The following is a 24,298-nucleotide window of genomic DNA, read 5'->3' as shown; positions in this document are numbered from 1 at the left end:
TTTACATATTAAACTTTAGGACATATCAAAAGCTCAGGAAATTGTTGACAACAGTGTTCTAGTACCACCTAAAAAAGTATTCAGATAAACTCAGAACAGTCAGTATTAGGACATAAATACCATAAATAACAGTGACTGTTTATGCCATATAGCTGATTTCAATGTAATTGTGGTCTTATTGTGTATCTGAAATAATATGTAATTACATATACAGAAAACATTCTACACAGTGTAAAAATGGTTTTAATTGCGTTTACAAAGTATTGTACCATGGAATTGTTTGAGGAATTATTTTAATTACATGCAAATTGTAAGAATCAGCATTGCATACATACAGACAAATGTTTCAAAACCTTTTCTGTGATTCCAGTAACAGAAAAGCTGTTGGTTCAAATTTTTATAAATGTTGAAAACATGTTACACCATTCTTGAAAAATCAAAGGAACATGTTATCACTAAATATGCATAAATGTCAAAAAATTGTTTGGTTATCATTTTTTTCTTAACAAAAATTTGTCTGAAAGAGAGTGCTAAAAAAGCAGTCTCAGAAATTGATCCACTCCACATAAAAGAATTCAGAATCCCTTTACAGTAACAATTCCAGTGTTAGTTTACAGTAAAGAATGAACATTCTCTAACCACACAGTCATTACATCATACTAATAGCATCCCAGTGATATATGAAACACAACTCATAAACAAGATTGCATCACTGTTTATTGCACAAAACAGATTGATTTTTGAGCACCACACAAAAACTGCTTGCTGTGTCCACAGATGATCTGCAACTATCATTTCCAACTACAGACTTTTCAACACCAGGAATTGTCCCCGCACATTAAGAGATCTGACTGAGAGACTTGGTATCTCTCAGGCAAAAGTTCCAAGAGAAAGTAATAGAAAAAGCTCCACATTTGAGTGCCATGATCTACACACATGTAAGCACAATACAAGAGGATCAATGTATATGCATCCACATGCCGAGAAGTTAGTTCAGAATGAGGCACCAACATAGATGTATCTCACAGTGCAGAGCTGGCTTCTTTGTGGCGTTCCTTTTTCGACTTCTTGCGGCGCTTGCAGGACTCCTTTGGTTCGAGCAGGAACAGAGCTTCGTGGAAATCATCAGAACTCAGATTGCTTTCCTGCACAAGAAGCACTGAGCTCAGTGCTCCATCTGTCTGTGATTTGGGAAAACGGAACACGGACCGCTCACGCTCAGGTTCGCTTGCTGACCGTGACTGTCCGGGAGCAGGGGCAGCTGGAGTCGTCGGCACTGCTGCAACACTGGCTGCACAGTAAACAAGGTTAGGCTCATATTAAAAATCTGCATAATATGTGGGATAGCAAATGGCACTCATTAATTACTATTTCTTGGAAGCAGTCATTTGAAAATGGACCAGTTGTCAATATTGTCACTAAGGATCTATTATATCAACATTCATCTACATCCACATGATCTAGATCTACATGATTACTCTGTGATTCACAGTTAGGTGCCTGGGAGAGGGTTCACTGAATCATCTTCAAGCTATTTCTCTACCATTCCACAAAAAAAAAAAAATTTCACATTCTGAGGAGAATGTTGGTGACTGAAATTCCACAAGCAGATCCTGCTGCAATGAAAAACACCTTTTTTAAATGATTCACATATCATGTCTGTGGCAGCTGCTCCCCTGTTTCACAATAATACAAAACAACCAGCCATTTTTTGGAATTTTTTGATGTCCTCTGTCAACCCTACATAATACGGATCCCACACTGCACAGCAATACTCCAGAAGAGGATGGGCAAGCATAGTGTAAGCAGTCTTTTTTTAGACATAAAGCTCTGAAGAAATCAAAAACTGCACAACAGAATATCAGAAAAACTCAAATCAATTTGGAAGGATGTTCAATTGTTTCATTTTTTGTGCTGCAAATACATTACCATTTTTCTCACTTCTCTGTGGTTACTTACAACAATAATCCCTATTAGCTACGCATAACTGATGCACTGTCTACCAAATCTAGGGAAGAAGCATCATGGCTGACATTGTCCCTAAAATTAATATTAGTTGTCATTGTAACTGACAAGCTTTGCATAACAGAAAAAAGGGCTTATATTTCAAAATGGGCCACAGAACATCATAGGCAAAAATGAGGAGAAATATATTAATCCACTGGACAATTAAGCCCCACAAAACACATTTACTTAGTTGGTTAATCAATCATTAGTCCTCTCCCTTAGCTGACTGGTCAGCATGTCTGACCACTATGCAATGGGGCTGAGTTTGATTCCTAGATGACAGAGATTTTCTCTGCTCAGAGGCTGCGTGTAGTGTTGTCCTCACCATCAATTTGTCATCATTTGCCTAATGTGGTGCCAACTCAAAAGACTCACAAGTCAGTAGCATCAATGCTATACAATCATTTCATTTCATTTCATGTCATTTCAGTCAATCATTTGCATGCTCTACGCATAATTCATAATTTTGTGGCTATTCACTAAGATGCAGAAAGTGTCAGTTGTTAGTCTACCGAAGTAGATACACCTTCCCAATTAAAAATATGACAACATGATTGTATCAAAAATAGACAAAACACACACACACACACACACACACACACAAACACACACAACTTACACACATTTGACCACAGTCTCTGGCAGCTGGAGCCAGACTGTGGGCAGCAGGGCATTATGGGAGAGGCAACCATGTGGGGTAAGAAGAGGCTGGGGCAGGGAGGGGGAGAGATGACAGGGTTTACATTCTCCACCAGGGTTTCAACTACCTCTTACTGTGCCCTGAAATGAAAAATGTCCTACCCACTACCCTCCCCACTCCTCCCACAGTGGTATTCCACTGCCCACCGAACCTACACAACATCCTCGTCAATCCCTGCATAACCCCTGCTCCCAACCCTAGCTTTGTGACTTATATCCCCGAATTGAGCTACATGCAAGAGCTGCCCCATACATCCTCCCACCACCACCTGCTCCAGTCCGGTCACAAACATCACCTATCTCATCAAAGGCAGGGCTACCAGTCAAACCAGCCATGAGATCTACAAGCTAAGCTGCAACTACTGTGCTGCATCCTGTACAGGCATGACAACCAACAAGCTGTCTGTCCACATGAATGGCCACTGACAAACTATGGTCAAGAAACAACTCAACCACCCTGTTGCTGAGCATGCCACCCAACACGATGTCCTTCATTACAAAGACTGCTTCACACCCTCCCTGCAATATATCCTATGTTCCCGTAAACCTCCTCACCTCAATCTTTGTTAGTCAGTGTCCTTACCCATCTGCCCCCTTTCCTGTTCCCATTCCAGCACTACACCATCCTCTTTTCCACCAATGTACCCAGTCTTTTTACTTCTCTCCTTTTGCAGTAACCCCCCTCCCCCCTTTGTCTAACGTCCCAACAGCACCTAGCTGCCCCATTCTCCACCTCGTCCCTGCACACTTCCAGCAGCACTTTGCCATGCCCCTGCTATCCCTCCCTCTCCCTGACCCGCCTCTCCCCAGCCGTTCCTTACCCCCACCTGGTTGCCTCCCCCATAATGCCCTGCTACTCCCAGTCTGGCTCCAGCTGCCAAAGAATGTGGTCATGTGTGTGTAAGTTGTGTTTGCATGAGTGTGCTCATGTGTATATGTTTTCTATTCTTGACAAAGGCCTTGTTGGCTGAAAGCTAACTTTCCGACAGTCTTTTTGGTGATCCTCTCTGTGACTCAGGTTTTCATTATATGGTGAATATCAACCATCCTTTTATTATATTGTAACTGTTCAAAGATTTTCATGGCTGGAAACACACCTTTCTGGGCCACACTAAGATTGAGTTTTTGATAGTGTAATTTATTCTAGTATTACATTTATGAATCTTGCTTTTGGTTCCAAACTGAGATTGACTGTTGACAGCAAAGTGCATAAGGGAGTAAAGGGGCTGTGGAGATGTTGTCAGTATGCCCAACTGATTGAATAACCGTCTACAAAAGGTTCTAGAGTGGAACCACATGTTATCCTTATTACATTCTTCTGTGGAATGAGCACTTTCTATCTTAATGAAGAATTACAGCATAACATATTACCATACAACATTGGCAAGAATGGAGTAAGAATGGAAAAATTAAATCAATTTTTTTGCCATTATCATGTTCAAAGTCTGCTTTTATCTGTCATTCAAAAGTTTCAGAGTTTAGATGTTTCTATACACTGAAGAACCAAAGAAACTGGTACAGATGTATTCAGGTACAGAGATAAGTAAACAGGCAGACTACGGCACTGTGGTCGGCAATGCCTATATAAGACAACAAATGTCTGGTGCAGTTGTTAGATTGGTAACTACTGTTACAATGGCAGATTATCAAGATTTAAGTGAGTTTAAACATGGTGCTACAACTGGTGCCCGAGCAATGGGACACAACATCTCCCAGGTACAGATGAAGTGATGATTTTCATGTACATCCATTTCATGAGTGTACCGTGAATATCAGGAATCCGGCATCGCTGTGGCTGGAAAAAGATCTTTGAAGAATGGGACCAATGACAGCTAAAGACAATTGTTCAACATGACAGAAGTGCAATCCTTCCACAAATTGCTGCAGATTTCAATGCTGGGCCATCAGCAAGTATCAGCATGTGAACCATTCAATGAAACATCATTGACATGGGCTTTCGGAGCCAAACTCCCACTTGTGTACCCTTGGTGACTGCATGGTACAAAGTTTTATGCCTCGCCTGGGCCTGTCAACACCTACATTGGACTGTTGATGACTGGAAACATGTTGCCTGGTCGGACGAGTCTTGTTTCAGATTGTATGACTCTGACAGGTGACACAAGCATAAGCTTTCTGTATGATTACCTGCATTCATTCATGTCCATTGTACATTCCGACGGACTCGGACAATTCCAGCAGGACAATGTGACACCCCACACATCCAGAATTGCCACAGGGTGCCTCCAGGAACACCCTTCCAAGTTTAAACAAACTTCCCAGACACAAACATTATTGAGTGTATCTGGGATGCCTTGCATCGTACTGTTCAGAAGAGATCTCCACCCCCTTGTACTCTTATGGATTTATAGACAGCTCTGCAGGATTCAATGTGTCAATTCCCTCCAGCCTTACTTCAGACATTAGTCAGGACCATACGACCATACCATGTCATGTTGCACACTTCTGTGTGCTCATGGGGGTCCTACACTATATTAGGCAGGTGTACCAGTTTCTTTGGCTCTTCAGTGTAGATCTACAACACCTGATTTCCAATTCATATTCTTATCATATGAATACCAAGGAATCTTGAGTATTCTCTTTTATTTATTGATTTTGCCTCATCCATTATTTCTAAAGTTGTGGTCAGGCCTTGTGCAGTAAAGATCAATATCAGCTTTGTATGAATTTGATTTCATATTTCCATATGGCACTAAGTCACAGACAGACACATGGAAAAGAATGCTACAAATTTTTAACTTTCTTACATGTTCACACATCAACAACTCTCACACATATGCCTACTGTCTCCTGGTACTGAGGGCTGACTGAGCTTTAATATTTCTAGTATTCTTCTCCATTTTGCCTGTCTGTGACTCAACACCTCTTTGTGATGAGTACCTGTCTATCCTTTCCTTATTGTTGTTATTCCATCCTGGACTTTCCACTACTTGATTTCACTTCTTAAAGCAGCCTTCACAACTTCAGCTATATTCTTCAGATGGTTGGAAGAGATTTTGCATTTGACTGCAGTTATTTTATCACTGAATATATTTTACTAGATAATGAAGGCTTTGACAAATCACAGCTGAGAAATTAAATAGATACTCACTGTGGTCTTCTTGCAATGACACTGAATTTAAAGATGGTGACTAGTGAACTAAAGATTCATTTAACAACAATTACCTAGCTTGAAATTGAGAAACATCTTGTTCCATAAAACAGCTGTTCATATAGCTTACTGCTATGTAATTCACTGGCTTGGTGAGTCACATACTACATCGTAAATCAGTCTATTGAATCCAACAGTGGCAAGCCCCTTTGGAAAAGTGTTTGACTTGCACATTTGATACAGTTGTGTCTCATTTTAGCAGCAATGGAGTCATTTTCAAATCGGATCACTTGTGAAAAAAACTAGAGATACGTGCTTGGCCAGTGATAATGTTGAGTTGATTGTGATGGGAATTTTTTTTAAAAAAGAGAAGGATACCTGTGCCAAAAAATCTTGACTTTTTCCCGTTTTTAATAACAGAAAATTAGTGCCTATTGCCAGTAATTCTACAATTTTAGATTACATCTTCTACTGAAATGTGTTTGACAGTGTTATCATTAAACATTAGGAAAGTATTTTTCTTTTTTCATTTCCTTAACAGTACATAAAACAGGCCCAGCGATAAACACATTAACCGAAAGGAATAAAAAGCATTCATTATTGATCAAAGAATACTATGAGTCACTGAACACATCATATCCCTCTCCAATACATTGTATAAAACTTATATCGGTATTGGCATACAAGGGAACTGAGCTATTTTCTTAGACCACAAAATATACATCAAAACACACGATTTTGAGAGACCTTTCCTTTTTGCTCACCCAGGAAAAAGAAAAACTGATGAATATGGTGAATTAAACCAAAAAATGGTGAAGTATGGTGAAAGGTGTCAGAATCTAACATGTGGGGTACCGGTATGTGTTTTGCTTTTCTCATTGAGAGAAACAGATATATGAAAAAATGAGTTTCCCCAGCCGACTTTACAAGTTTATTAGAAGTCGGCTCAGTGAATTTCTGTACACTGTTTAAAATTTAAGTTTAAAAGAAAGCTCAGGTGCTACAGTTTCACTTAATGCCTTCCATCCCTGCTGCTTATCTTTATGATCCATGTTTGTGGTGCAAAGTATACACGTGTATAGTGTATGTCATTGTTGCAGCTGTATCATGTCCGATTTTAAGAAGAAAGTCTTTAAAATGTACTGTCACAAAACCCTTGTTATATTTCCATGTGATATCTCTCCCATAACACACAATCTGCATGAAAAATATATTTTTAGCATTTTACAAAATGCTTTCACACCTACATGTGCTCCTGTCATTGAAGGACCCTTCCCCCTCTCCACACATCAAGAAGCTGAGCTCCTTTTTATGTACATTAGTGTGGTGTGGTGGCTGCGCTGGCTGTTGGGTGATATAACAAGTCGCCAGCTAATAAGACCTCACTAGCTGGAAATGGCTGACATTTCCTTGATTCTGACCAAGTATATTTTTCAAGACTAAGTGTTAGATTTAAAAGATTGACTCTTGATGTTATTGCTGAATACAGTACATCAGAAATACATACAAAAAGATGAAACTGAATTATAAGTCACACAATAAAATGTGGTAGCTGGGCCACTTTGTCATGTATTGGTTTCATCTGGAAAACTTCACATCAACTGTCCTGTTTTTCCCTTGCTGCCACAAGCTAACAGTAGCTGTATGATGAAGCTAAATGTTGCATGTTGTGTTGGCAATGTCAATCATGGATTGCATCAGCATTTCCTCTCTCATGTCTACCCTCTACTCAATGGCCTAAAATATTCCTTTAATTCCATCACCATCAGTGGTGTGAACTGTCTGTCTCTTGTGCCACTTATAACTCTTTTAGTCACATCAAATGTCAATAGGAACAAAACGGAATTAAGTCAAGTGAGCCGTTGAGTAAGAACGTAGAATTGATGTAGACCTCACTTGGAAGAAACGTAAAATGGGGAATTTTTAGCATTCATCTTATGGTTTTTTTCACAGTGCTGATGAATTTATTGAGTAGGATCGTGAAAAACATAAAATCAGTTAATGTAAAATTGAATTTCCGTTGTAGTTCAAATGGTTCAAATGGCTCTGAACACTATGGGACTCAACTGCTGTGGTCATCAGTCCCCTAGAACTTAGAACTACTTAAACCTAACTAACCTACGGATATCACACACATCCATACCCTAGGCAGGATTTGAGCCTGTGACCATAGCAGTCACATGGTTCCGGACTGAACTCCTAGAACCGCGAAACCACTGCGGCCGGCTCCATTGTAGTAATTTCCTGTGAGGGTTTATGTAATAGCTAAATTTAATCATGGAAAATGGAAAGAGACATACTTCAATGATGAATGACAGGATAACAAAAGGTGCTTTCATTAAAGTGGTCTTTGATTTGTGTGTGTGTGGGAGGGGGGAGTGGGTGGAGAGGTGGTTAGTTCTAAATTTTTAGACACATGGTAGAGGATCTTAAACTGAATATTTTGAATGAGTAATGCATCTGAATCACATGTTTGTGAACTGCTTATGTATCTGTGGTGATGTTAGTAGATTAGTTTTCAAAAACAGTACAGTATAACCTGTGATGTTGCCGTCATGGACTACACCAATGTATATAGTTCCAAACTGGATGATGAAGATGGAGCACTACCTATGTCAGGAATGTAATAACATGTACTTAATGATGGTGCTGCAGGATGTTTTGCCCAGAAAGTCAAATGAATATACAGGATATTTCATGTACTTAATGACAATGATGCAGGATGTTTTGCCTGGAAAGTCATATGAATATAGAGGATATTTCTTTTCAGTGGCAGTAATTTTAGTAAATGTTTTAATATTTTTACGGAGGTGTAATGATTAAGCTCTTAGCAATAAACAGCCAAAATATTTTAATACTGTGTATGCTGTTCTCTGACAGTATTGTTAAAAGAGTGCCATACAAAGCTCAATTGCAAGTAAATATTCTTTTATTCTGATATTGATACAATAACAAGAACATCTTTCAATGTTACTGGCTTCAACCTCACAGTGATTATCTTCACACTTCACAAGAAAGGAGAACAATGTAAAGTTAGAATGCAGTCTGCCAACTCTTCAACTATACAACACAATAAATCCAAAACACTGTCACTCTTAACTGCACACACAATATATTGTTACACATGAGTTTTTTCATCATAAGAGGTCCTCTTCTTCTGAGGCCTTTCTGTACTTCCCCAACACATCCCTATTTCCTCCCTGAGAAAACAACTAATAATTTTGAAAGCTAGGGTCGGTTTTTCACTTTTAAATGTGTGTATTAGCAATGCTGGAATTTTGCTTCTTGCAGGTCAGTACTGGGCAGCCTTTTAATACCTCAGTAATTTTATAATATGAGGCTTTGTACGATTTTCAGTCAGCTGTTTTATTGGAACCAGTGTAAACCTGCCCATTATTCTCTTGGTTTTAACTGGTATGGATACGTTTGGGCTTTCTATCAGTATACTTGTGTCATCAGCAAACAGAACAATTTTTTAAGAGTCTGACATTGTAATGAATAACTCTCTATACATAAAAGGCAATGATCTGACTGACTGACTCATCATCACCCAGTCCAAACTGCTATGGATAGAAATTTGAAATTTGGAGAAAGTGTGGAGTGTCTTTTTAAGAAAGCGTTTTTCAAAATTCCATCACTAAGGGGGTGAAATAGAGGATGAAGATTTTTTTAAATGTTGCTGTTATGCCAATTTTGAAGGTAGACCTACAAAAATTGGTATTTGGTTTCTTGGTCAGAAATAAAGAAATATGTTTCAGCATTTTTGGAAATTTAAACATATGGGGGTGAAATAGTAGGTGAAAGCAGTTTTTAAAAGTATATTATTATTAAAGAGCTACTAAAGGATTTTTAAAGCTACATTATGAACATTGGTATCTGACTTTTTGGTTACAAATTAAAAAGTACGTGTTCCAGTGTTTCTGAAAATTGAACTCCAAAGCAGGAAAAATGGGGAATGACAGTCTTTGTGAAAATATATTATGAAAACATTTTAAAGCTAAATTTATGGAATTTTAAATTTGGCTTCTCAATTAGAAATAAAAAACATGTTTCGTTGTTTTTGGAAATGCAGTCCCTATGGTGCTGAAATGGGGTCAGTGACATTCACTGACTCATCATCACCCAGCCCAAACCGCTAAGTATAAAAACTTGAAGTTTTAGAGAGGGTGTGGATCTTATACTGTAGGCATCATTTAAGAAGGGACTATCCAAAATTGTACTCCTCAGGGGGTTAAATTGGCGATGAAAGGCTTTTTGAAAGTTTGTTACAATTAAGGGAATTTTGAAGCTAAAACTATGAAAATTGGTATTTGGTTTCTCTATTCAGAACTAAAGAAACACTCATTCCAGCATTTTTAGAAATTTAACCATATGGGGGTGAAATAGAGCGTGAAAGCTTTTTTTATTGAAAATATTACATTATTAAATGTAATAACACTGTTCACGTTTTACGTCGCACTTCACTTAGCGTAGACCGGGACTGTATCCTAGGCATTCTCGATGTTAACTGACTGGGCATGGCCCATGCTGCCTGAGTTTTTGTTGTTGTTGTTCCGCCGGCAAAGGTAGCATCCGAATTCTCGCGTGCCCTCTGGTGGACGGGACTCTACTTGCGGCAACTACCGTCCGTGACGCGCCGTGCCGATGTGCACCTCCTGCGATCTTTCTGGTGGCTACTGCATTAAAGAACTACTAAAGGAGTTTTATTTAAAGTATGTCTCTGAATGCTGGTGTCTGACTTCTCAGTTACAAATAAAGAAAATATATGTTTCAGTGTATTTGGAAAGTGAACCTCCAGGGGATGAAATAGGAGATGAGACTTTTTATGAAAATCTTTTACCATGAAAACATTTTTAAAGCTGAATCTGTGAAAAATTGTTGCTGCTCATCAAGATCTAAAAAGCGAAAAAAACTTAAGTTTGATATTACATTGGCACTTCAAATCAGTAAGTCTTACATATTACACTATTGCATCAGATATTTTGAAACCAAGCTCTTTTGTCTATATTTAAGAGAAATTTGATCCATGTATGAGAAATTGAGGATGCTCTGTAACTAAGTTTCATTATATCTCAGTTAAGTCATTGCTCCAGAGAACACCTAAGTTACAAATGATATTCTTTTATATTAGTACTGTGCATCATAAATAGTAATATATTTCTGAAAATGTGAGGGCCTCAGAGTCTGTTGATGGGATAAATTTTCTTGGTGGGTAATAAATCACAGTACCTGCCTAAGAAAGAACAAAGTGTTCAGGCTTTGCTGATCACTGACCTTGACAGCTGCTGCAGTCATTTTATGTAAGAATTCGGACCTTCTTTTACACCTCTAAATGTTTCAAGTAGCACAGGAATCCCTGCCTCATTGCTGCTGTTGTCTTTCCCAGACAACAAAATAGTCAAGGAAATGTGTAGTCTTGTGTTGTCATACAGAATCTGTGAAAGTAGCCATGACATATCCCACTTCTGCTGCAAACACTGCTGACTACAAACCAGCTATCCACCAGGATGAATGGTTACCATCAAACTCTGGTCAAGAGCAGAGTAGATCATCCTGTGGCACAACATGCACCTGAGCATAATGTTTTTGAGTTCAATTGATTCTTCACAAACCAGACCATCAGGATCCTTCCCGCCACCATCAGCTTTCCTGAACTGCACAGAGCTATGCTTACAACACATTCTCCACTCTTGAAATTATCCAAGCCTCAACCTACAATAACCTGCTGCCCCATGCTCTCCATCCAATAATTTATTCCGCCTCTGCTCTATCATTTCCTCTCAAATCACACCGCCTCACCCTCACTGTGTGCCATTCTCTACCAATGCTCTCACTAGTCTCTTTTTCTGCTCCAACCCCCCCCCCCCCTTCCACCCCCCTCCCTTACTCCCCCACACAATCTCCTGATGCTGCACTTGGCAGGCTTCTACATTTTCATCTACATCCTTACTCCGCAAGCCACCTGACGGTGTGTGGCTTGTCCTGCTTCCTTCTAGTCCCTGCACCCACTGTCCGAGAGCACTCTTCTCTCGCCCTACCTGTATCCTGCTATTCCTTTCCATTCCCTACCCAACTTAGGATTGTTGCTTCCATTCAATGAAACAGTTGCATTCTGGTCAGAGCAGCCAGAGGTAGCGGTCATGAGTGCATGAGGTGTGCCTGCTTGTGTGAATGTGTGTGTGTGTGTGTGTGTGTGTGTGTGTGTGTGTGTGTGTGTGTGGGTGTGGTTTTTTTCCTTTCTTTTCTGAAGAACGCTTTGGCCAAAAGCTCAATGTGTAACAGTCTTTTTGTTGTGCCAGTCTGCCAGTCTTTATGGTGAGTTGCCATTCTAAACTGAATTTTCCACTACCTTCTGCGTTATTTCCACTTACAGCCCAAAAGCTTTCATGGAGCTCTTCTTCATCTTCTGTGTTAATTTTTGCAAAATATAGCTTTGCACAACAGTCCTTACTCACATCAAATTTCTAGTGAAACATAACACTGTCCAGAATTTCTCCTTTTCTCCACCAACTCTTTCTTCCACTTTCCTTCCTGAACTTTACATTTCCTTCCAATGTTGTGGTTCTCATATTCACTCTTCCTCCTGGATGTAAGAGGGACATTTAATAAGTAATGCAACACATTTTTTTCTCAGAAAATCTCAGTTTAAAAAATGCAGACTTTGGTGCGCAACAACAAACTGCTTCAGCCCCTACAGTTTCATGAAGTTCCAACAGGTTGCAGCCCTATATGTTCCCTTCAAAATGGCATTTGTAACAGAGGTGTCTTGCAAGAAGAGCGCTCTCACTGACTTTCATTAGGCAGGAAACCAGAGCATTGCAGGAAATCAGAGGCACTTGAAGAATGTGTATGGAGACCCAACAGTGAACAAAGCACAGTGTTGGGCGAGGTGTCTGTCATTATCAAAACAAGGTTACACAAACCTGTCTGATCTCCATTATACTGGCTGGCCACACAAAGCTGTGACTCCTGCAGTGTTGGAATGTACAAACATTCTCATTCAAGGTGACTGATGGATCACAATCAAATACCTTGCTGCACAACTGGATATCTCTGTTGGTGGTGTTGACACACTCATCAACAAAACTTCACTGGACTGTTCTCCCTCATACACCCTGCAGCCTACACGTCACACCTTCCATTTTCCATCTGTTTCATCCAATGAAGGATGCACTCCATGGAAAGCAGTATGTGAATGTTAGGAAGGTTACTGATGCAGCAAGATGTTGGCTCTGACACTGACCAGTAGACTCATGCCACCCAGGCATACAGGCTCTCTCAATAAGGTAGTGTAAGGCCAGCACTGAATGGAGATTACATTGAAAAATATGGTGTTGTAGCCAAAAAAAGTAGAGAACAATATAGTGTATTGTGATGCTGAATAAAAGCAACCTCCTTTCAGATAAATAATATGTCACATTACTTATTGTATGTCCCTCATATTATCACACTCACTTCCCATACTGTTTATACAGTTTCTACTAGCTTCTGATGTGATGTCATTTAAAGTAGATTCCATGTTACAGATACCCCATCACAGTTTCAGCTCAGTGCTCACGAAACATGTTTTAGTGGTATTGTTTGTCTACAGTCTACAGTGATCTGTGCAACAACACTTTGGCACAGTCCAGTAGACAAATGTTTGTAGAGGGCATTGTGTCTGTCAGAAAGCAATAATATTTTGTTATTTAAAAAAAAAAAAAAAAAAACATTGTTAGTGCAGATTCAATATTTGTGGAAAACAAAAATATGACTTAACAAACTTAAAAGTAGTTGTTATTCCAGGAAATGCCTTAAATGCCTTAATTTCTAGATTACATTTTCACCAGTCATGAAAGAAACCAGGCCAGTTAAATAAGACGCGATAATTGATTTTTGGCATAGAGAACTGTGAGTTTTCAGTTTGTCAGAACTACCAAGCGCCATACAAAGATTTTCTAATCCACATCATATGCCCCAGGCTTGGAAATCCATTATAAAGCATTAAAGTTAGCATATCTTTCTTCAGAACAACTTCTGAAAATTACTCAAGCTTTCAAACCTGTTCAAAGATCCAATATGCATCAGCAAGCACAGCTGCACACTTGCACACACCTTAGACTCAGCACTTGTCAACATCTTCAAATGCGAGAAATCAGTATTGTCTGTGCAGCAGACCTGAAGTGAATAATCTTCACAAAATTTTCATAGCATTCACCATACATTGGTATCCAAGATTCTTTCAAGAAGACCCTCATACAGCCCACACACAATTCAATTTAGAAAGCTATTGCCAATTACTAGGTCAACTGGTTTCACACAAGAAATATTTATTCGATTTTACAGCAAACAGGCTACTGCAATAAAAGGGACGTATTCTTTAATTGGATGTAATCTAGTCTTGATTTTAGCACATTAAAGCTGACAGGCTGAGAAGTCATTGCCTCCCAGAGAGTATGATAATTGTGACTTCCATATTGTTGAGTTTTTCAATATAATTAGATACAAGTTATCTACTATGAAGATTTTAATAATAAGCAAAAGTAAGTAGAAATGATCAAGCAGTGTGCTGGTATTAAAGGTACCTTTATTGTTCCAAAGCCTTATACTGATAACTTTAACTGTAACTTCAATGACCCATGGTGCAGGAATAAGGGTAAATCCAGAATTAAGAAACATCAGATACTCCAACCTGGATATGGTTTGTCAAATCTCTATCTCAGTCATACAGATGACTCTGATGAAAGCTTGTGCAGTGTAATGTTGTGTCTGTGTTGGTATGGTGGAGGAGTACTTAATGATGAGAAAGGAGGAACTGAAATTGACATAACGAACTTCTCTCAAAGAGCATTAAATGGACTGCCAAGATTTATTATTGTTACTCCCTGTCACTGATTTTACATTTTTGTGATTCTACTCCATAAATTCATAGCCCCTGTGAAAAACCTATAAGATCAATGCTAAAAATTCCCCGATTTTACATTTCTTCCGGGTAAGGTTTACTCCAATTCTAACTTCTTATTCAAAATCTTGCATGACTTCATCCCATTTTCTTCCTATTGACATTTGATGTGACTGAATAAGTTATAAGTGGTACAACTGACAGACAGTTTGCACCAAGGGTGGTGCTGGAGTTAAGGTATTATTTTAGGCCATTCTGGAGAGGGGAGACATGAGAGAGCAAATGTTGACATAATTCACCACAGGCATTGGCAATGCAACTTGCAACAATTATCTTCACCACACTGCTAGGTTGTGGCAGCAATGGAAAAAAAGGAAAGTTAACGGAAGTGTTGAAAGTGTTCAGGACTTAACAAATACATGATGAAGGAACACAATCTTTTCCTGTGCCACTTATAGCTCAGTCTCATTTATTTGCATATATTTCTGATGTACTGTATTCAAAAACAATATCACCTTTTAAATTCCAACACTGAGACTCAAAGAATATGCTCAATCAGAATCAAGGAAACATCAGCCATTTCCAGCTAGTCAGCTCTTATTGGCTGGTGACTTGTTACATCATCCAGCAGCCAGTGCAGCCATCACTGTGCACTAACAAACATAAAATGAGCTTGCCTGCTGGATGTATTGAGAGGAGGAGTGACCCTTCAGTGACGGGAGTCTATGTAGAAGTGAAAGCATTTTCTGAAGTGCTGAAAATTTACTTTTCATGCAGATCAAGTGCTACAGCAGAACCGTCACAAAGAAACAATCCAATAGTTTTGCAATAGAAAATTTTAAAGACTTTCATGTTCAAATTGGACACGATACAGTTGCAAAAATTGCATACACTTTTCACGTATGAACTTTACACATAGTAGATCATAAAGATTGGCAGCAGTGATAGAAGGCATGAAGCAAAACTGTAGTGGCAGAGCTTTCGTTTAAATTTACATGTTATACAGGGTACAGAAATTCACTTAGCTGACTTCTAATAAACTTGTAACATCAATTGGGGAAGTACACTCATTTTTACGCATCTCTGTTTCTCTCATCAAGAGAAGTAAAACACACACCCCACATGTTATATTCCAATGCCTTACAAAATACAACATAGTTTTCAGTTTGATGTGAGATGTTAATTAATTTTGCTTTCTACTGTGTGAGCACAAAGGAATTATCTCTCAAAAATATGTGTTTTGACATATAATTTGTGGTCATACATTGTACCCAAATACCAATTTCAATTGTTGAGGAACTTTTACTTGCTATTACACATTTGTGATTTTTTAAGAACTGTGAGTTTTTTAAAAACTAATAAAATTCATTACCACAAATTATTGCATAAACATCTTACTGTACATTTAATTTCCTTCACTTATACAAGTTTTATACGGTGTATTGAAGAGGATTATGATTTTTTATTATACATGCCAACTGCATGTTTTTGTTCCTATTTCAACAGTTTTAACATTTTTCACAGATCTCCATTTTCCTTAGTTTTGTGTTTGTTAACTCAGAACTGCAAGAACATGTAAAACAAGGCTTTCACTGTACACCACTGATCAGAAACTTTATGCTACCACTATTCTCCTTGGAGTCCAAACACTGGTAAATAAAATGTAAGCCACAGCAGGATTTGAGTAAGCAGCTTTTTGTTTGAGCACAGTCAAATTAACATTTCTTAATGACCTTGGACTGAGAGGCAAATTAGTTGAAGTAGTTGCCAGCATTCTATTGCAAAACTATGCATTATGAAGTGACAAGCAAAACAAAATATCAATACTTATCTGCAGTAAATAGGTAAAATAGAGAATGGCCTGATAAACATTAATTTGGACAGAGATAAACATTCTGCTCACATGGATAAAAGTTTTATAGTGAACTTCACTGAAGGAAGAAGACTTTTACATACACAACTCATACAACAAAAAATAAGTAGCAAGAAATGAAGGGGGAAAATGTGATGGTGAGCAATAGAAAGCATACCAGTGTCACGAGGTGAGCTTGGAGCTGGAGATACAGAGCCTGGTGAAATAGGCTGTGTAGGGGCAATAGAGGCAGCACCAGAGGTTGGCGACCCCTCTTCGGGCACTGCAGGAGGTGGCAGAGTAGGGACTGCTGCAGGCTCAGGCGTCCGACTGATGGACACCCCACTGATGAAGAGTGTCGGGGAGCGGGGAATGCCCGTTTCACTCTCGTACTCATTGCTGGAGTCTGTCTCCAGAGGGCCTCGTGCACGGTCTGTTCCAGATGTAGTGCTCTGGACCCCACCAGAGCCACCACCGCCAGCCCCTGGGGAACGGCATATGCGTATTCGCAGTGAACGTGCCTGGGACGGTGCTCTCAGTTGTGCGTTACTGACAGTCACACTTGTGGCAGCAGGAGCTGGACTTGTACTGTCAACAGAGAAAAGGAAATATATGTTGTGGCATCTGCAAACTTTAGACTCACTTTTATTAATAAAACATTAAAATATTGTAACTATAAATGTTTTTACACACAGCATTTGTATGTTCCGATAGATGCTTGCTGAAAGAGGGTGAATCACTAGATAGCAACAAAATAAATTGTGTGACAGTATGAGACAAGCAGGTGATTATTAAAAAAAACAGATCTCATTATCTCCCTACACACACACACACACACACACACACACACACACACACACACACACACACACACACATATGCGCTTTCAAGAAGAACCATAAATACACAGTTTTAAGCTTCATGGTAATAAAGGTGTGTCTATGCTTGGAATTAATCATTTGTAGGAATGCTTACGATGAAATAACAGATACTGAGTAAAGAACATTAAACATAAGGGCATATAAAAAATTTCACTATTTTGAGTAGCAACAGTGGCATCATAAAATACAATCACTCACAGGATATAAGAAAAACTGAGCTCCAGACATGCAAATAAACTAGATGTTGGACACAGTAGCTGAGCTTTTGCACTTGCATTCTTCTTCGTACCATTCATGCATACAACTAAATCCTCTTAACAATGCATCTTGTTTGTATGCACTTATGTTACTTAATGCTTCCATCATACAGTACTTAAAGTTTTAAACAAATTGTTATTTTTCGGATAAACAATGCATTTTATGGAAAAGGAATACACCACTACCAGTCACAGAAATATCTGTGGAAATAAAAGATACTTCATCACAATTATTTGCAGAGTGTGTGTGTGGGGGAGAGAGGAGGGGGGGGGGGGGGGAGATTATGAATTATTCTAGAATTCTCAATGAAGAACACATGCAGATTGTTAATGGAAGCAGAAGTTGAAGTTGATTATAACAGACAAAATTCACATTAACATTTAGGTATTTATGTTATCTGTGGACTATATTTTTGACATTTTAGTATGATGTGAAACATGTTAATAGTTTCATCAATAGGATAAATTTCCTTTATGAAAATATGGTTACACGCTGGCCATTTATGTAGTTAGATATTTAGTTTAATCTTCATCTACAACAAATTTTAATAAATTTAATCCAACCAACATATGTATTATCTACACTGAAATTCATCTGTGAATTAGATAAGAGTGCCAAACGGAGATGATTTCAAATTTCTTTTTGTCTACCAGCATCTTTCATTCACAATGATCAAATACCTTTTGGCTTATCCTTTCTGTGCTACTGTTAAATGAAATAAATTGGTCTTACACAATCAAAAGTAACAATAAAATAATTGATAAATGCTTTTCCATTTTCCTAACAGAGATTAAGTGCATAGCAGAAAAGATCTCTCCCACTGTAACCAAAAGGTAGTGTACTAATATTACATATAAGCAGCATCATACCATCATTTGGTGCATTCCACAATGTAACGAACTCAGGATACTACCACCATTCCTGAAAAGTAGGTCTCATGAATGTGGCTGGGACAAGGAAAATTATGTAAATATGAGAAAACTGTACAGATCAACAGCAAAAATGATAATAGCAGTGCAAATGATGAGTATATTTTAAATCCTAAAAATAAATGTAAAACAGCCTGGAACGTCATTAAAAGGGAAATTAATAACATCAATAAAGTAATCTGTATTGCTATTGACTGTGATATGATCAAAAATATTTTGTAAGTAGTGGCAGTAATACCTCCTCACTAAATAGGGACACAGAAACCATGCTTGCAAACAAAACAAACAAATGAGAAATGTTTTGGATCCTAATCAGTTTAAGAGACATTCATAAGCAGAGGCCATTTGTCTCTAGATGAAGGTATCATCCAGAAACTTCTTAAGCTCACAATTATATTAACTACAGTCTAGGAAAATTAGTCTGATAAACTTCTTAAGCTCACAATTACATTAACTATCACCTAGGAAAATTATCCTGATAAAAGGCCATGCCAGTAAATATGCACAACCTGGAAATTATTTTAATTGACATTAATAACATTAGGAAAAGGACAGATAGCTACTCACTGTAAAGATGACCTGTTGAGTCGCAGACAGGCACAATGGAAAGACTGTTACATATTATAGCTTTCAGCCATAGCCTTCTTCAGCAAAGAAGAAACACACACACATTCACACAAGCAAGCACACCTCATACACACATGACCGCTACCACTGGCAAATCTGACAGGACAAACCACGAAATTTTTCGACCTTTTTAAATTTTTTGCTAAACAATATATCCTACAGAAAATTTGCTAAACATCAAATTGAAAGAGCATCGAAATTTTGAGTAGAATGATCAATGTAGGATTTAAAATTGTTTCATTCATTTATCCACAATCAATCATCAAAGATCAGCAATTTTTACCAACTTAATGGAAAAATAAGTTATGTTCATGTTCCAACACCTGTAGCTCCTAAACTGCTACTACAAATGAAAAGTGTGATTTATGAAAGTTGTAAAGCATCAAATTCTGCCTAAACAGAGCTCCTAAATTTTAAAATTCACTCATTTCTTTGCAAAGGTACAAATAAAAGTGTGAAACTATTTGTAGAGCTAAATTTATACTAAGACTTTTTTGGTGAAGTCAAATTACTGTTGAACCCCAAATCATCCAAATATTCAAACAGCACTGATATGAAGAAATTTAGTTAGTGGTTATATTCTCATGATCTATTCCCTTCAAAGAACATCCGTCATGTGCATTAATACAAGAGTGTTGAGGGATGGTGTTATTTACTGCCAAGGAGTTTATGAGAAAGGGAAAAAAGCATAGAAAATATTCAAGAGAAAAAAACTATAAGAAAGTGTGGTTCCTGACAAGATAGATAATGACTTTTTAGTCCTGCTGACTGACCACATAGCTGATATTAGTGATCAGGAAGAACCTGTCACCAACATCTTGGTTATGAAACATAGAAAGGGCAACCAAGACACATTCATTTACACCCACAACAGTTCCAAGCACTTTGAAGAAGCCAAAAAAAACGTCTTATTTCTTCTCATGTTCAGTGGCTCTAATATTTTTTGAGAGGGAAAAGTTAAATTTAGAAACACATTTCAAAAGAACAGGAAGCTCCAACATGTTGCCTTAAGAGATCAAGGATTCCAAAGTCACTCCTCGTAAGGTTGTTGAGATAGGAATGTAGTGCACAGATGCAGCTGCAAACCTTTGAATGAAATTAGTCTGCAACTATTCCTGAGAATTCTATCAGGTTAAAATTACCTCAGCTGTTTCATTAATAGAATTCATATGATTTTGTATTCAATGTATTACATTTCAGGCTAAAATGTATAAAAAAGAAAGTAAGGTTTTACAATAAATATGTACTAGCAGTTAAATTACTCTTTTTTTAAAAAAAATAAATGAAATTGCAAAATTTGTGGCATACTTAAAATACATATTATTAATTGCACAATCTAATGCTAATTATTAAATTTATTTCTGGATTGATTTGCAAAACAGTGATATATTTTAGCAAAGATTGTTCTTTGGTAAATACAGTATGTAAAGTATTTTGATTTGTAAACTCTTTGGAATAAAGTCAGTACTGCAGAATGTAGGTACTGGTGGGCATGCCTCCGATGGAAGTAGACATTTTCTGAGTTTGTCACCAACAATGTACAAAGATGATGTGACTTACCAAACAAAAGCACTGGCAGGCCGATAGACACACAAACACAAACATACACACAAAATTCAAGCTTTCGCAACCAACAGTTGCTTCTCCAGGAAAGAGGGAAGGAGAGGGAAAGACAAAAGGATGTGGGTTTTAAGGGAGAGGGTAAGGAGTCATTCCAATCCCGGGAGCGGAAAGACTTACCTCAGGGGGAAAAAAAGGACAGGTGTACACTCGCACACACACACACACATACACACACACATCCATCCACACATACACAGACACAAGCAGACATATTTAAAGGCAAAGAGTAAGGGCAGAGATGTCAGTCGAGGCAGAAGTACAGAGGCAAAGATGTTGTTGAAAGACAGATGAGGTATGAGTGGCGGCAACTTGAAATTAGCGGAGGTTGAGACCTGACGGATATCAAGAAGAGAGGATATACTGAAGGGTAAGTTCCCATCTCCGGAGTTCTGACAGGTTGGTGTTAGTGGGAAGTATCCAGATAACCCAGATGGTGTAACACTATGCCAAGATGTGCTGGCCGTGCACCAAGACATGTTTAGCCACAGGGTGATCCTCATTACCAACAAACACTGTCTGCCTGTGTCCATTAATGTGAATGGACAGTTTGTTGCTGGTCATTCCCACATAGAAAGCTTAACAGTGTAGGCAGGTCAGTTGGTAAATCACGTAGATGCTTTCACACGTGGCACTGCCTTTGATCGTGTACACCTTCTGAGTTACGGGACTGGAGTAGGTGGTGGTGGGAGGGTGCATGGGACAGGTTTTACACCGGGGGCAGTTACAAGGGTAGGAGTCAGAGGGTAGGGAAGGTGGTTTGGGGATTTCATAGGGATGAACTAAGAGGTTACGAATGTTAGGTGGACGGCAGAAAGACACTCTTGGTGTAGTGGGGAGGATTTCATGAAGGATGGAGGCTGTAGGGAAGGGACCGTTTGATGTGGAATAGATGGCGGCTATCATAAAGACACCAACCACTTTCTCGAACGCCTGCAATAAAATTCAAGAATAATACAGGCAAATCTTCATCAGTTATTTAGTCATCAAGAACCTACAAAATTGAAATACATGAATGCAACCCCTAGACAAAACCCTGAGCCATCAACAATAACAAAGAGATAATGAAGGTAGGTACACAGTTATTCTTTTGTATATCTTATGCCTCTCGAAGCTTTCAAAATTTGTGCAAAGAATGAGAATTGTCTGATTCTCATTGAAACCACCCAAACACCATTGCCCCAATAACTGCCCAACACAATAATCTGCATGTGCAAGAAGGGATCCAAGCAGCCTGTTCCTGCAGTAAAGCACTTGTAATATGCTCGGCTATATGCAGAGATTGCAAGTGGCTTTTGTGCTGTAATTCTGTAGCAGAGAAAGACATCTTTCAAGATTCAGTGCAAATCCACTGTGAGACTGACATTATTGTGATGGTAATCACTTTACATCCCATGCAGAAGAAGGGGAAAAACAGAATGACGATGTATCCTCCCCAGGACCATATATATCCCCCAAACACAGAACAACATCAAAAAATAAATTATAAATGAATGTACATACAGAACAACAACTGCTTAAAGTACAGTTCTCTCATCAATTTGATAATGTAATTTGAGAATTTTCTATTAATAAAATCTTCAATTTGATATGGTTTTCCTCATTTTTAAAACATTTATTATTACCTTGGACTGGCATGATAATTAATAAATATAAAGAGCAAATTACTTAGGTACGTAAGTACCTAACTTCAGTTTGAATATTTGGATGAATGTGGATGGTTTGTGGTTCAAAAGTAATTAATATACCCCACAAAAATATCACAGCAAGAATTTAGTGCTATGAATAGTTCATGTTTTTATTTCTATCTCTGCTAAGGAGTAAGTGAATTTTACAATTTAGGAGCTCCTTTTAGACAGAATTTGAAGTTCTATACCTTTCATGATTCACACCTTTCATTTGGAATAACCACTTCAGGTTTATAGGTGCTAAAACATGAGCATAACTCACTTTTCTGCCAAATTCATAAAAATTGACAATTTTTGATGACTGATTGTGTCTAAATTATTGAACTGATTTTAACTTTTAAGCAGGTTATTCCATATGAAATTTTATGTTTTTTTAATTCTGGTGTTTTGTATAGGATGTATTGTTTTCAAGTTATAAGCAAAAACCTGAAAAAGTCTAACACTTTTTTGGTTTTTTTGCCATCAAAAGTTAAGTACAAGCCAGAAATCACTACAAACTCATTTAACTCTTATTTGGAATGCCTAACATCTATTAAAATTGTTTCCAGCTTGTTCACATTCATTGGCTAGCAAAAGTCTAATTTCCCTATATATTAAAAAAAGAGGATAAAAACCTTCCAAACAGCTACACATACATTTTGGTAGTACCAATCATATCCAAGATATTAGAAAGTTTCATTCATAAACGGATATACTACTGTTTTGAATTCATAATATTTTAAGTAAATAACAGGTCAGTTCAAGTCTCACCTATCAACTGTAAATACAGCTGAAGCTTTGGTGCATAATGTTTATGGAGCATATTACAAAAGATTATGTATGTCTGGAACACTTACTGATTTGAGTAAAACACTTGACTCAGTGTCAAACAACATAGTTACGAACTGAGTATGCAAATAAGCAGAGATCAGCAAAACTCCAAATAAAAAGAGGAATACCCCAAGGCTCTGTTCTTGGGCCTTTCCTGTAAATTGTTGATATTAATGGGTGTTTGAGTTATATAGCATGTAAGAATATACTATAAGCTGATGATAAGAGACTAATAACCATAGGTAAGACTTAACAAAGTGAACTTGTTGTGACTCGCCGATCTTTCAAAGTGCCCCCGCGCAGTTATGCACGTCCTCTACATGCAGCACTGTCTGGCAGCTATGCAGCAGCAGTGCCACCTAAGAGGCCAGCCAGTCAGTGGCCGCTAGAATCGGACTCAGTTATGATTTGACTGTTAAAGTGACACACATCTTACTCTGTTTACTTGATCTGTGACTTTCATGTATTGTGTCGTCCTTGAAATATATTTGTTCAACTTGAAGTTATAATTGGCGACAAGGTAGTGAATTGTTCTTTTCCATCATTGACCCGCGTGTTTCCATTGCTACTTTAGAGCAACTATTGCAAGGTCTCATAGAACAGCAAACGCTTCTCACAAATGCGATTCATGATTTTGTCGCGGCATCAAATGCAGGGCATCTCTCAACATTGTTTCTACCTCCTTTTTCTCCTTACGACGAGGCAGCGGAAGACTGGTCTGATTACGAAAAACATCTTCGCCAGCACTTCTTGGTATTTCGTGTCACGGATGACCAAAGATGTAAGTCTCTGTTCCCTTCATGGATTTCACCTCAAATGTATCGGTTGCTGTCACAATTGGCTCCTTTGAAAGATCGGCGAGTCACAACACAACTAGCTGTGCATAAATCAGACAAAAACAGAAAAAATAATTTTTAATCTAAAGATAATTAAAAAT

General features: G+C 38.1%; 1 protein-coding gene across 8 annotated transcripts in view; it reads right to left on the bottom strand.

Moving 5' to 3' along the window:
• Positions 1 to 220: 220 nt before the first annotated feature.
• Positions 221 to 24,298, bottom strand: part of LOC126278680 (ankyrin repeat and IBR domain-containing protein 1-like) — a 579,195-nt gene continuing 555,117 nt past the window's right edge. For all 8 annotated transcript variants that reach the window (XM_049978928.1, XM_049978932.1, XM_049978933.1 and 5 more), the window contains 2 exons: positions 16,727 to 17,136; positions 221 to 1,291 (listed from right to left, as the gene is read on the bottom strand). In XM_049978928.1, the coding sequence (XP_049834885.1) occupies positions 1,023 to 1,291; positions 16,727 to 17,136 (679 nt within the window). In that variant the 3' untranslated portion in view covers positions 221 to 1,022. The remainder of the gene's footprint in view (positions 1,292 to 16,726; positions 17,137 to 24,298) is intronic.

This window comes from Schistocerca gregaria, chromosome 6 (assembly GCF_023897955.1).
Source record: "Schistocerca gregaria isolate iqSchGreg1 chromosome 6, iqSchGreg1.2, whole genome shotgun sequence".
Classification (NCBI taxonomy): Eukaryota; Metazoa; Arthropoda; class Insecta; order Orthoptera; family Acrididae; genus Schistocerca; species Schistocerca gregaria.
The sequence above is the reverse complement of the archived record's forward strand: the minus strand, read 5'-3'. Positions and strand labels throughout refer to the sequence as shown.